Raw genomic sequence first — 15,492 nt, forward strand, 5'->3', positions numbered from 1 at the left:
GATCTATGGGCTGTTAAAATTTTCTTTTGTTTTTGGTAAGTGGGCTGCTAAAATTTTCAGAGGATGATATACAAAGCTCTCTATGGAATGAACAAGCTGTGGCTGCTTCCTAGTTGTCCTTCAACAAAGTCAAAATATAAGAGTTAATTACACGTGGCATCCCAGAGCTTCTACTAAATTATACTGACCTCCCCTAGGTCAAAAAATTGTTAATAAATCTGTAGAATTTTATAAAACTTCAGGGTACTTCTAACGTAAATTAACTTCAATGGGTAATCTGGCATAACTTTTAAATAGTAAGGATAGTTAGTGTAATTTTCTAAAAATTGAGGGTACTTCCTATATTTATACCAAACTTTCAAGGTGCTAACTGCTATTTACCCAAAAATATAACTAGAATAATGTGAAGTGATTTTTTTGGGTAATTATAAACTGCGTATAACATACATTTGTGTTTAATAAATGAAGACAAAAGAGACATTTTAATTGCATTCTAGCTATAAATTTTTAATTTTTGGACAACATTACCCTTTAGGAATTAGGTCAGATCATCCCAAATGTATGAACCGACTTCTAATCAAAAGCACATAAAGAATGTTGGCAAGGTATGCTAGCTCATTACCCACCCACATTTCAGCCACTTCTTCAGCACCAATTCTCTTTAAAAGAAGCAAAGCCCTTCAATCCCTTCCAACTACTGCTACATTTCACTTTATCTTCTTTCTTTTCTCCCTTCAAATGGAAACAGAGATCAACCTCCCCTCATTTCCTTTACTAGCAGATGGACATACCATGGCCATTCTAACGCTAGCCTGCATGCTGGCATCATGGATTTTGATCCACAGATGGAACCAGAGAAACACAAAAGGCCCAAGAACATGGCCGCTCGTTGGTGCAGCGATCGAGCAGTTCATGAACTATGACCGGATGCATGACTGGCTTGTCAACTACCTCTCTGAATCGAAAACAGTAGTTGTCCCAATGCCATTCACCACCTATACCTACATTGCTGATCCTGCTAATGTAGAACATGTCCTCAAAACCAACTTCCCTAACTACCCAAAGGTAAAAAGATCGTCTTTCTTACATTTTCAATGATAACAGGTTGAGTATCGGGCAAGTTTGTCTCAACATGATCTTAATCCGAACGAGATAATGGACCATATGTGTGTTGTGTTTGAAGGGAGAAGTGTACCATTCTTATATGGAGGTGCTGCTTGGAGATGGCATTTTCAATGCTGACGGCGAGCTCTGGAGGAAACAGAGAAAGACCGCAAGCTTTGAGTTCGCATCCAAGAACCTGAGGGATTTCAGCACTGTAGTCTTCAGAGACTATAGCCTCAAGCTATCAGCTATTCTGAATCAAGCATCTCTCAACGAGCAAGAATTGGATATGCAGGTACTTAATCTCCCTGGCAAAATTCAACAACAAATCAATCAGTTCAAAGTAAGCAATAACTAGAAGGCTCTTAAAGTTTCTGTTTTTGATAGGAATTGTTCATGAGGATGACTTTGGACTCCATATGTAAGGTGGGATTTGGGGTGGAAATAGGAACTCTGGCTGCCCACCTGCCAGAAAATTCCTTTGCCCGAGCATTTGACTCTGCAAACATTATTGTTACTCTTCGATTTATTGATCCACTATGGAAAATAAAGAAATTTCTTAATGTCGGGTCAGAAGCAGTTCTCGACCAGAGCATCAAAGTTATCGATGATTTTACATACTCCGTTATTCGAAGAAGGAAGACAGAGATGAAAGCAACAGGGGGGACCTCTACAAATGAGAAGGTAATGTTCATTTTCTTTTAATGAATTCAAAAGGAGAAACAAAAATTATTGAAGTAAATTATACTTGACGACATGATCAGATGAAGCATGACATATTATCAAGATTTATTGAGCTTGGCAAAGATCCAGAAAACAACATTACTGACAAAAGCCTTAGAGATGTTGTCCTGAACTTTGTCATTGCTGGCCGAGACACAACAGCCACAACTCTTTCTTGGGCTATGTACATGATAATGACCAACAGCCATGTAGCAGACAAACTCTACTCAGAACTCAAAAGTTTCGAAGAAGACCGGGCAAAGGAAGAAAAGGTCTCACTGTTTAATTTTGACACAGAGGATCCTGAATCATTCAACAAAAGAACAGCACAATTTGCTCAACTCTTGACATACGATTCTTTGGGGAGGTTGGCTTACTTGCATGCAGTGATCACAGAGACTCTCCGACTGTACCCCGCTGTACCTCAGGTATGAAATTCTCACTCACTATACAGCACACAAAACCAAGAAGTGGATAACTCAATCTGCCAGTAGAAGAAATTTTCAATAATGTGGTTAGGATTATCCATGTTTGGCTATTCTTTTGCATGATAAGTGATTTCAGGTCAACATAAATTTAGTACACATTCGAGCAAGTTGAAATTGGACAACTTGAACACAAACAATTACCACAAACATAAGAAAAAAGAGAACTGAAAGGGAGCAAAACTTGGGCAATTGTAGGACCCCAAGGGCATCATGGAGGATGATGTTTTGCCAGATGGAACCAAAGTAAAGGCAGGTGGGATGGTGACTTATGTTCCATATTCAATGGGCAGAATGGAGTACAACTGGGGCCCTGATGCGGCTTCGTTTAAGCCCGAGAGATGGCTTAAAGAGGGATTCTTCCAGAATGCATCACCATTCAAGTTCACTGCATTCCAGGCATGTTTAAAAGAACAAATGAATATATACACACACACACGCACACATCCATGAAGTTTAAACTTTAAAGTTCTCCACCACGGTTATCATTTTGGTTGAAGCCAACTTTCTTTGAATTTCTTGCTTTTTTCTCCTTTTTCTGTTTGAAATCCAGGCTGGGCCAAGGATATGCCTCGGGAAGGACTCAGCTTATCTCCAAATGAAGATAGCTCTGGCTATTTTGTGTAGGTTCTTCAAATTCAGTTTAGTGCCAGGGCATCCAGTGAAGTACAGGATGATGACAATACTATCAATGGCACATGGACTAAAGGTTACTGTGAGCAGGCGTTTATGTGACTTCTAAAGACATTATGATCTAGTTGATGTTGAAATGGTACAAATTTCTACATGATACAACATTAGGGGATTGTTCTCTTCAACCTGATAGCATGTGGCTGCAAACAATGACTTTATAATCAAATCCTAAAGTACTTCTATTAATTTGAAAGATTTATGTGGATGAATACTGATGACAAGAAGTTCGTCTGCCATGCTGAGTAACAAATTTTAAGCTCCTTTGAGCTTCATGGATTTATGATGGTACAAAACATTTAATGCAGAAATGTTTATGTGAAGTGCTGATCATTGTGATTCAAAAGGAAGGGAGTAAAGATACAAATACTGGACAAGATAACTGTGATAAAATGAGAGTAGGGTCTTGACGTCAATGACTGTAAAGGGAAAATTACTGACTGAAAGGAATGATGACACAAGTAAGAAAAATGAAAAAGAGGAAGAAATCTGAATGCATAAAATCATGACAAAGTGCTCAGTGGCATGAGAACTAGAGCACATACCTTGTTATTTCTACTTAAGACCTGCAGTAAACTACCACTGGGCAAAACAACACTATGCCTTCTGCAAAGTAAGAGCCAGATGACAACACGATTCATAATAATAGTGATTGTGGTAGTAAGAGCTGCTCTCGGGAATTTTAATTAAAACAGCTCAGCGAATTGGCTAATACTAGGACTGGTGATAGATAACATTCAAGAATGTTGGCAAATAACAAGCAGTTTATGCATTACTTGAAAAATTCCAAATTGAATCAGACCAGAAGCCACCCAGTGGTGGGGCTCTCAAAAGAGTAATTTATCCTGCAAAGCTTGAGATGTTTGCAATATTTCAAGTCAACTATAACATAGTTTTCAAAAATCCACTGCAACTCTATGGAATTTTGAGCTCCTAAATCACAATCTGCACACAAGTTTGAAGGCTTGTAATTACAACTCGTAGGCCTTATTCCTATAGTAACATGACACAAGCACCAGCACATAGTAACATGACACAAGCACCAGCACGAACTTAAGAGATTAGTTTCTTCTTCTTCTCTTGCCATTCGCAAATTTCAGCTTCTATCTTTGCTTCAACTGCAGCATGGAACCCTGGGTATGGTTCATAACCAAAAAGTACCTGTAGAACCTGCATCAACCAAGAGTGGTTAATATTCATTATTAGTTTCCAAACATGAAATCCTCCAAAGCACATCCAAAATCATACAGTAGCTACCTCCAATAGAACAAAGAAGGGAGCCATCAGAAAGGCTTGAGAGAGATTGTCCAGAAGAGCTGGTGCACGTTTCTGCATTATATTTTCCTATTAGAGATTTTCAAACATGGTTGGAAGAAACTAGTTAGTTGAATCAGTTACCTCAAATACCCCATGTCCAATAAATTGTCCTGTCCAACATACCAGCTGAGCTACCAGAACAACCTGGAATGGTTGGAACAAAATGGTATGATATGAAGCTTTGTGTGTCCTAAGTCACTTGTCAAGTAGGAAATACGAACAAAAGGTGAGAGCAGTAGACAGGTTTTAATAAAAACTTCCTCCTTAATTTCAAATAGCAAGTAGTATGCAAAAAAATAACATATCAAGCTTTAATCCCACTATGTGTGATCAGCTACATGAATTCTAGTTCACCAATTATTTTTATCTATAGCCTTATCTTCTGTAAGGCCCTTATATATATCATACCTAAGAGTCTCTCACCAAGTTTTCTTGATCTTCCTATACATCTTCTAAGCAGGTGACAGTAGTTCTCATAATACAAGCCAATGAAATTATGCCATCCAAGTCCATACCTATTCTCCATGTTGGCTTTTTTCTTGTCAATTTCACATTGATGAATATCCTTGCGAAGGCAACCCCACAGTTCAATGTTGCTCTTACAAGTGTTTAGTTCACGGGAGATTAAATCAGGGAATCCCCTGCATTACTATTAAGTTTATCCCAAAACATAATGCAAATGTAAAGTAGATGAAGTTGCTAGAGGACAGGAAATGAGTGACTTTGTTGTACGCAGAAACAAAATCTGAGGATAGATGAGCAATAGTACCTTCAATCCAGGATTATAACAGTTGAATTTTCCCAGATCATGAATACTACCAATAAAAAACCAAACTGTGGAACAAGGCAAGTAACATGTGAATCCAGCCCAACCAGAAGAAAATTGGTTCAAGAATGAGTGGCAGCAAGGAGGACTACAAGGTAGAGTGGGGTGACAATAAAATATGGCTTATGTAGATGAAGGGAAAGAAAGACAGCCAAAGCAGCAAAGAAATGAAATACCAAAAACAGAAGCAACGGAAAATTCAGCAAAAGTGCCTAAATATTGGTATCTCTCCCTCCCGGTAGCTGGAAACATTCATTTCACAAATACTTGTGTACACAAAATGTTAGGGGTATCAGATAAAAAGTCAACAACAAAAGCCATAAAGGAAAGGAAAATAAAAGGGAACTGAGGGACCAAAGCCATAAAGCCACAGCTCTAAACACCACCAATTCAAAATTAAGAAGCAGGACAAGCATTCAATTCGAGCCCAAACAAAAAACCCTAATTAATTCGATATAATATAAATGAAATAGCATCATAGTACTTACCTTCCAAGCCAGTGAAAAACCCAGTTGACTTGCAAGGTAACCGCTGAAAACCCAACAAACGAAACAGAGGAAGGCAGCCAAACACCCAGCTTTCACATCCAAACAGACATAAAACACGGCGTAGATCAAGGTAACCAAGAACCCAATATTCAGAGGCAGAACAATATTGTTCCCGATCAGAGAAATCTCGATGCTGGGGAGATTGAATGGAGAAGGCACGAAGTAGAGAATGACCAGAGCCGTGAAGAAAATTGGCCAAACAAAAAAGGTGTGGATGGCTATGTTGATTGGATTGCTATGATAAGCCCCGTAAAAGGCGAAGTGCCTCTCCAGATCAAACAACCCAGTTTTCCCCATCGAGAGAGATCCTCTGGGATATCTAGCAATCTGAGACAGAGCTGGTGGGATTCAGTAGATGAATCACACGAACGAAGAACTTTCTTAAAAGAAACGAATGGGTTTGTTTAATTACATGTCATTAAAGGGACAGCTATGATTAAGCACACCTACCTTATCATTTGTCAAATTATCATTTTCCACTCACAACTTTATCTTTATCATTGAGGAACTATCTAAAGTTTAGATTTTTATTAAATAAAAATTCTGTAAACACAAGACAGATTACCTGGTCACATATATTTTCACAAATATCATTAGATTTCTCAGTAACTGTCATCATTTTGTATCCCTGTTTTCTATCTCTTATATATATATATATATATATATATCAACCAAGAAAGGTAATTAAAAGTTAAATAATTATGTTGGTAGGTATTGACGTGTTTCAAGTTCAAAGGGCCATATATATGACTAATGAGTTCTATGAATCAAGTTTAAGGAATAAATAAAATAAAATAAAATATTATTACGAAAACTTTATAATAATATTTTGGATTAATTATGAAAATAATTATTTTTTTTTTAAAATTTGATAGATTTTATTTATATATTATTTTATGTTTTTAAATAAAGAATTAAATGAATATAAGAGACTCTATTTTACAAAATGAGCCTTCATAAGCTCTCCTCCCAACTGGCCCATGAGAGTAGTAGGCTTCATGGGACCATTCTTGTACTCTTTTGCCCATCCTACATACAAGCAAACATCGTTCAAGCATTATGGATAACTTTGGCATATCACAAAACATTTTTTTTTTTTTTTTTTTCAATTTGAGCCTCACATTTGTTGCTGAATTGTCACAGTAAAGCACAACTCATTTTCTCGTGCCTTAAGTTGCAACGTGCAAACCATCCCACGTGGATCAACATTAACTACTTTGGCGCACAACTTTGAAAATGCCTTAAAAAAAATTTATTTAGTAATACACTAAGTTAATATTTATTAATCAAAATATAGAATGAAAAAAAATAAAATATGAAAAAAATTAGATAAAAATAATTTTTATTGTTTTTGTTAAATTTATCTAGCAACTCTTAAAAAAAATCACATAATTTATTATTTAAATTTTTTTAAATATATTTATCTCTCATTTTCTAGATAAATTTATCTTAAATGTTATAGATAAAAAAAAAATTACGCATATGACTCACAATGCATTCTAAACAATTTAATAAAAATTTTACAATACTTCACAATCTTATTTTGATCATTTCATATCTTGATCCGAAAAGCATTTCAATCTTATATTTATATAACTTTATCTTACTCATTTTAACAAATGTTGCCTAAAAAAGTTATATTAAATATTCTCTTAATCATATTACTAAAAAAATTATGGGTAAATTCTACAAATCGCTTTTGAGATTTGATTAAATTTCCTCAATCACGCATTTGTTTTTAAAAATAATATACACCTATCTCTCTTGAGTTTGGATCACTTATCCTCCACCATTAACAAATTTTAATTATTTTTTTATAAATTTCTAAAATATGCATTTTCTTTCAATAAGAAAAAAAAAAAAAGTACAGATGGTCGATGACCATCGCCTAACCCCTCTAGTTGAAAGAATCCATATTAAAATTTGAGTCATTTGAACTCAAAAATCGAGACACATATGAGTTTGAAACACATAAATCATCAAATTTTTGAATTTGTCTTTGAACCCATATTGAATTCTAGATTTAAAGATGGACCTCAATTTTTGACAATCTACAACCAAGGTTTGCTTGTGTTTATTTTCAAATCAAAATCATAAACATAAAAAATAAACTAAGCTTGCTAAAAACATAACCCTAATTTCTAGATCAAAGATTGAGTAGATATATATTATATATATATATATAAATTTATCGACACAAAGAACGATGACACCAACTAGCCTCGTAGAGGTAGAAGAATAGCTTGGAGAGGATAAAAGAAAAAAGGGAAAGGAGAAGAGAGAACCCAACTATCCAAGGGTACATTTTAAAGAGGGTTAAAATAGTCAAGATTAGTTAATGGCAAGGGAATAGAATGCTATTTTTGAAAATAGAAGGGTGATCAATGCAAGTTAGACAAACCCTAAGGGGGATTTGTAAAATTTAGTCAAAAATCATATACAAGATTATACAATAAAATCTGGAGAAATTGTGCACGATACCCTTGAAGTTGAACATGATTGCAAGAACTACCCCAACTAAACCACCCATAATCTTTTTCTATACTATTTAGCTCCAACGCATTTCTTAGCATTCTGGAATTTTTAATTTTGCAAAATAAAAGAAGAAAAACTCTTTGCTCGTACCATTATTCAAGTAAGTGTTAGTTGAATTAATTCATTTTGCAAATTTGATATATTATATACATTGTTTTATAATTTTTTTGGGCTAAAGGGTTAAATTAGTATAATAAAGAGACCTTTTTATAAAAAATAATATTTTATGAACTCTTTTGCCTTGACCACGAAAGTAGACCTCAGAGGCCATTCTTATACTCTTTTGCCCGAGGTCGATTTACGACATAAGCCACTAAGACCTATGCCTAAGACCCAAAAAAAAAAAGGTCCCAAAAAAAAGGGCACACCAGAAAAAGGATGAGAGACACCAAAAAAGATACCGAATGAAGGAGATGTTGCAAAGTGAGAGGGATACTAGAGGAAGAAGATTGTTAATGGAAGAAGATTGTGAATGCCGATGAAAGCTAAGAGACCAAAAGACGCAATCACCAACAAGAGGAAGGAAACTAAGAGCAAAAGACCATAGACACATGGTTTCCAGTTAGACGACGATGACGTTGCTCAGTGTTGGCGCAATACGATGGAAAAGAGAGAGAGAGGGAGAGCTACGATCGACTGCGTCGTTGCCAGAGAGAACACTACGATCGACTACGTCGTTGCCACCTATTGCCTAAGACCCCACCAACTCTTAAGCTAACCCTACTTTTGCCTATGCTACAAACAAACCTTGTTGGAGCATTATGAATAATTCTTGATGTATCATGTTAGTTAAGCGCGTCACTTAATTCAATTTGTTTTTGTCACTTTGAACCTAACTCTTGTGATGACTGTTCCTGCACAGCCCCCATTGCTCGTGCCCTCGATTTTGGTAGATGAGGTAAATTATAGGTAGAGACTTTACTTCACTGTGTAGGATAAGGAACTGAATCCATGATTTACTGGTACAAGTCATAGCTTATCGCAGTCTAACCACTTGATCTATGCCCTGAAGGTACTCTAAGCCTAACTCTTGAGATGAATGCCCTTGCACAGTTCCCCGTGTTCATGCCCTTGATTACGTGAGAAAAGATAAATCATAGACGTGAAGCTTTGCCTCATTATGTAGAGAAATATTTGAATTCGCGCGCCAACCGAATTAACACTGACGTAACACTCATTCTTGGCAACTCACCTATGCCCTGGGAACCTCTTAGGCTAACTCTTATTGGTTACCAACTTGTAGGTAAATATGCAAAATGACACAAATACTATCGATTGTGCCACATGAATCAACTTGCTTGGCCCATAATTTTGAAAAGATGCTAAAATTTTATTTTTAACGATATAACAAAAAGGTTATATTAAATGTTCCTTAATTATTTCACTAAAAAATCATATATGAGATTATAAATAAAATCATAAAAAAATTACAAGCAACACTCTTGAGATTTAAAATAATTATAAAAATTACTCTTGATATTTGAATAAATACAACAAGCATTCCCGAGGTGTAACGCTATGTTATAATTTTTCCTGTTATTAGTTATCCTCAATTAAATATTCATAAATGACTAAAATACCCTTATATGTGAAATGTCTCTCTCTTGCAATTAAACTAACAACATTGCCACCAATAGTCACCATTGTCATTTTTACTATTTTTTGACATACTATGCTTTTGCTCCTCCTCTTCTCTTGTGACCCTATCACTTTTACTCTTGTCATTATTCATGCAACGTCAACCTGATATGCCATTATCTAGTGTGAGGTAACTTTTTTTTTCATCTCTTCTCTTTTTTTTATTTTCGACGATCAAACCTTGTTAACGTTCAATCTAGATTTGATCGAAACCAAATATCTAAGGGTCGGGAGAAAAGGAAGAAATACAAAAAAAAAAAAAAAATGAATGAAGGATAAAATAATCATTTTAACTATTCATCATTTAACGATAGGATAAATTATTGTTATTTTTAAAACATGAGAGGTGACTTTTGCAATTACATCAAAAACCTCAGCGGTAGTTATTACAATTTTTCCTAATTTTTTTGCATCAAATAATATCTCAAATATTGACAAATAAAAACTAATAAAGTAAACTTATAATTTGCAAAATATAATGTTAAAAATTAGAAACTATATGCTATAATAATGTATATGTTAAATTATGTCTTAACATATTTATTAATATTGATATAAATTTAAAAAAATATTATTTTGCATATGGCCTCTCACTTTGGGTGACAATTGAATTGCACTCTATTAATAAAATTTTGGCCTCTTCAAATACATTAAATATGTAAATGTTAATATTCAATTAATTTCATCTCTCTCTTGCCTAGCAAAATAATAATAATAATAATCTTAGCTCATATTTTGATTGATTTGTTAGTTATGTATTAATTCAGTAGCAAGCCAGAACCTCTCAAGTTTTTAGATTTCAAATTTAAATTCTTACATCTATATAATTTATTCCAACATAATGTTTGTTTCCTTTAATTTATAAGTGACATTGTTGTTATCTAGATATAACAATTAATTTATAATTATCAGAGGGTATTCATCTCGAGCATCTAGTCTCTAGGATACCTGCGAAAGAAGAAACGGTTAGGAGTGCAAGGTGTCTCTTGTGCAAGCCATCTGATAATTAAGTTAGTTTTTGTAGAAAAGTGTGAAAAAAGAAGAAGATTTTAGTTTGAATAAAGTTTTAATTTTACCAAGATCGGAGGAATTACCTCTTATTTATAGAGGTCAAAGTTAACAAATAATAAAACATCAACATTTTTTCGAATTTCTAGGAAAAGGCATCAGAAGTGGGCTAGAAACATTCTTAAACCCAAAAAAAGCTTCTGTAAAGGTTTCTTGAGGGTACCTAGAAGAGGCTTTCGAGAGAATTTTTCGAGGACAATTTTGCTAGGAAAGTCTCCCGAGCTTATCATGGACGAGCACCCACTTTAATGGACACAACATATACTAAGTCATTCATAACTATTTCCTTAATTTAAAATGTATTTTGTACCTGTAAAAATGAAATTTTGATACCATGGTCATATCCACCATATCATCCTAAGATAGCATTTGATAAGATGAACAAGATAATATTGTATTAAGATAAGGTTGAAATGATTTTTGAAACAAGATATGAAATTGTTAAGATAATATTGAGAAGTATTCCAAAATTTTTATCAAACTATTTATTAAATTTTTAGGAATACATTAAGAGACATATAAATCATTTTTTCTTATTCATAAAGTTTAAGATAAATTTATCTAAAATGAAAAGAGATAAATTTATTTAAAAAATTTCATATAAGAAGTCATGTGACTTTTTTTTCAAGAATAATTACTAGATAAATTTAATAAACATAATTAAAATTATTTTTATATAAAATATTTTTCATATTCCACTTCTTTCAACTCATATATTGATTAACAAATATTACCTATATAAAAAATATATAATTCAAAAATAATTATTAATTTCCTAATTTTCACCAACTTACTATAGATTTATTTGTATAGGCCAATGCCAACCTATTTCAATATTTTTCGAACGAAAATTTTATATTATTTGTGTTGGACAACATAACGTTTGCCTGATGTGGACAAAATAAGAGGAGAGGGAAGGGGGGGCATGGGCCTCACCCCTTTCCCAAACACCCCTTCCCCCTTACATGCCCACGCTGAGTACAGCACAAATATGATTTTTTGAATTATCAGTCTTTATTGAGTTATGGCTTTTTAATCTTTTTTATTTAAAATAATATTTGCAGCATGTTAACTAAATTTGGATGCTTTTTAAGTAATTAAATGTGGTTTGTTTTTGACTAACTATTAACCTTATGAATTTAATCTTAAATAATTAAAACATAAAAAATTCTCCACCATATTTCCAAAAAGAATAGAACTCAAAAATAGATAATTCCTAAATTAACAAATAGAGTAAATTACAATAACTATTCTTGATGTGTATCTTAATTGGAGAGACTACATTATAAAAATTAGAAGTAACTATTTCTCTTGTTTAAAATTGAAATAAAATAACTAAAATACTGATATTTCTCTCTCTTCTTGTTTGTCTATTTCTTTCTATTCTCTCCTAATTTTAGAAAAAAAAAATAAAAGTAGAAAACAAAAAGACTAAAGGTTGTTGGCTATGGAGCCCCAAATTTGGGGGTTTAAGTCTATTGTAGAACCCCAACAATCCCCTAGATCTAGGGTTTTGAGAGAAAGAAAGAGAGATCACTACTTGAGTATGTCGAAAAAGATAGATTTTTTGATGACTCATGTAAGAGAGCAAGTAGACAATTGAGATTGTAAAGGATGTTATTTGGTCATGTTGGGATCTAACTTTTGTGATTGTGGAAAAAGATAAAGGGTTGTCAATATTGTTGGATAGAAAGACTTACCCTAATGTGTTGATTCAACTATGATCAAAGGAAAAGAAGGAACGACCTGACGTTAATGCAATGGTTGGTTACCATTGTTGAACATTCAACTTCATTAGAAGGAAGGTGAGGTGCAAAGTCCTACAAACAGAGAAAATAGAGAAGTTTTTCCATTGTCTTCAATTAAGAGAAATCATCGACTACTACATACCATTGCCATTGATGTGAAGATAGAGAACATTGACATTACTATTATTGTTGATAGCCATTGTTGAAAAAAGAGACAAAAAGAAAGATGAAGACACCATAGCCATTGAGATGAAGAGAAATGGGAGGTTTAGTTGGTCGGCGACCAAGAATAAGAGAAAAAGAAAGGAAGAAAAAAGGAACCAAAAGAGCAAATGAAAGGGCATTATTAAAATTTAAGGGTAATTTGGTTATTTTTGAATATATAATTGGGGTTAAGTAATGACATGGGAGAAATTATAACATGGTACTAAAGGTTACCGGTAGTTGTATTTTATCAAATGTCGAGGATTCTATTTGCAATTACTCTAAACTTCAAGGGTATCGTATGCCTTTTTGTCTAATAGATAAGAACAAAATGTTGAATTATAATAATCGAAAATTGATGTAATAGATATTTTTCCAAAAATTCCATGTACTTTCTCTTTCTAGGATGTTTGAGGAGTAGATTACTTTGTTGTTATCAGATCCTAAGCATTTTTGTCAATGTTATTCATATTGATTTCTCTTTTTATAGCATAATCGATTTCTTGTCTTTCGCCACGATGTTCGTACAATTCAACATCCTCTTGTAAACCCTCATTTGATTTGATTTGCTTTCAAGTGGTTTTCATCTTCTCGGCCCCTTTTCTCCTAAGTCTTTCTAACCCCAAAATTCTCTTTTGTCACAAACTCTAACCTAATTTTATCTCTCCCACTCAAATCCTACCCCTCTATCGGCCTATTTTACAAATCCTTGTTTCAACTTTCGTGATGACCCTCAAAATTGATTTGTTAAACTCTTGAAATTGTGCCTCCCCCTGTTGTTTTTGTTGAGATCATTTCGAGTATTTATTTAAGGCTTCATCCATGGGATCTGGGAAGGAATCAAAGGAGCTTTGTTCATCACATAGTTCTTGAGCTTATGGATATGAAGGTCTAAGGTAAGCCCTATCAAAGCCCTTTCTATGGGTTGATTTTATTTTTTAAATAAAGTTTTGGTGTGAAATGTTCTTTTATTATCTGATGTAGTTGTTGAAGATTGGTCTTGAATCTAGGGTTTTCGGAGAGTGGATTACTTATTGTAGTCGAATCTTGATCATCTTTGTCTCCATCATTCTAATTGATTTCTCTCTTAATAGCATAATCGATTTCTCCCCTTCCACCATGATGTTCGCTTAATTTCATGCTCTCTTGTAAACCACCACTCAATTCAGTTTGCTTCCAAATAGTTTGCATCTTTCCTTTCTCCAAGTCTTTCTAGTCTCATAATTCCCTTTTGTCACGAACCCTAACCTAATTTTAACTCGATCGATCCCTGGGAGCAATGTAGTACTGTATCGCTGCGCTACATTAGAGGTCATAGGCATAGGTTTTCGACCCAGATTAACCTAATCTAGCTGGATTGCCCAATTTAGTCGATTCTAAGAGGAAATTAAGGTTTTTGCTAAAGGCTTAAGTATCGGGCTTTTTTGATTCCTATGTTAAAAAAAAAAATAAATTAAACTCTCCCACTCAAACCCCACACCTCGATTTGTTGAGCACTTGAAGTGGTGCCCCTCCACCTTGTTCTTGTTGAAATCATTATGGGTATTCCTCTAAGGCTTCCATGGGATCCAGGAAAGAGCCAAAAACTCTTCTTAAGGTAAGCCCCATCAAGCCCTCTTCATAGGTTGATATAAACCATGGCTTCCTGTCTATAAAGCTTTAGTCTGAACTGTTCTTTAATTATCTAATGCAGTTGTTGAAGATTAGTTCTGAATCTAGTTGTTTTTTATGTTGTTGCTTTGCTTCAGCTTCGGCTTCTAATTGTTGGGATAATATCGATGTTGCACGAGAGCAAGGGTTGATGCTTCCTTAGCTCACATGATGAGGATCCTTCAACGATCCCCAATTTTGGAGGTCTCCTTATTGCCTTCTGTTGGTTCCTGTGAGCCCTTTTGCCTGTCTCCCCCATTTTCATCATTGTTTCCTCTCATTCTAGAGTTAAGAGGCTATATGAAGATCTGGCACAGTTATGCAAGAAAGGAAAAAAAAAAAAAAAACACCAAAAGGTGTAACAATGTTCTGTATATATGTCCATGATTCATCTTAGACCAAAAAAAATCCATATTCCTTTTCACTTTTAATGACACCTTAACCTATGAATTGTTTGACAGTGCACAAGAGAGAAGATTTTGTCCTTCAACTACGAGAGCTACAGGGCAGAGATAGGAAGGACAATATGAGCTGGGGCCTCTTGCTCAATCAGACTTTCTTTATGGCCCACTTGCTAAGGACAATGTGATCTTTTTCAGCACCAAAATCATAAAAAAATCTTTATTGGAATCATACCCAACAAAATACATGTACCCATAGAGAAGGGTAAGTCTCTTTTAGTGTAGATATTGATACCCCTATTGTATATATAATTTTGTGTGATATTTAGATATTGCCTAATTTACTTTGGAATGTGTTCATTTTTTTTGTCACAAAGGTAATATTAATGGTCAAATATATCTGCTAAACAGGTCCATTCAATTTGTAAGTTATTTGAACTTATTAAAAAGGAAGGCATTCAAATCAAAATTTGGAAGGTACTCTTCAGATTTGACCTTGTCTCACATAGATGGAAGTCAAATCTGAAGCCTACCTTGCAAATTATGACTTGAATG

The 15,492-nt window shown here is 34.1% G+C and overlaps 2 protein-coding genes across 2 annotated transcripts; one reads left to right on the forward strand and one right to left on the reverse strand.

Moving 5' to 3' along the window:
* The first annotated feature begins 67 nt into the window (after window positions 1-67).
* Window positions 68-4,075, forward strand: LOC127797655 (cytochrome P450 704B1). The gene is made up of 6 exons (XM_052330743.1): window positions 68-1,065; window positions 1,184-1,399; window positions 1,492-1,788; window positions 1,869-2,255; window positions 2,511-2,711; window positions 2,866-4,075. The coding sequence occupies exons 1-6, from the start codon at window positions 595-597 to the stop codon at window positions 3,052-3,054; spliced, it is 1,761 nt and encodes a 586-aa protein (XP_052186703.1). The 5' UTR covers window positions 68-594; the 3' UTR covers window positions 3,055-4,075.
* On the reverse strand, window positions 3,747-6,157 carry LOC127797658 (2-hydroxy-palmitic acid dioxygenase mpo1-like). Its single transcript, XM_052330747.1, has 4 exons — window positions 5,634-6,157; window positions 4,401-4,463; window positions 4,260-4,331; window positions 3,747-4,172 (listed from the first exon to the last, which is right to left on the reverse strand). The coding sequence occupies exons 1-4, from the start codon at window positions 5,988-5,990 to the stop codon at window positions 4,056-4,058; spliced, it is 609 nt and encodes a 202-aa protein (XP_052186707.1). The 5' UTR covers window positions 5,991-6,157; the 3' UTR covers window positions 3,747-4,055.
* Window positions 6,158-15,492: the final 9,335 nt, after the last annotated feature.

Source organism: Diospyros lotus, chromosome 3, assembly GCF_014633365.1.
Source record: "Diospyros lotus cultivar Yz01 chromosome 3, ASM1463336v1, whole genome shotgun sequence".
In the NCBI taxonomy this organism is placed as follows: Eukaryota; Viridiplantae; Streptophyta; class Magnoliopsida; order Ericales; family Ebenaceae; genus Diospyros; species Diospyros lotus.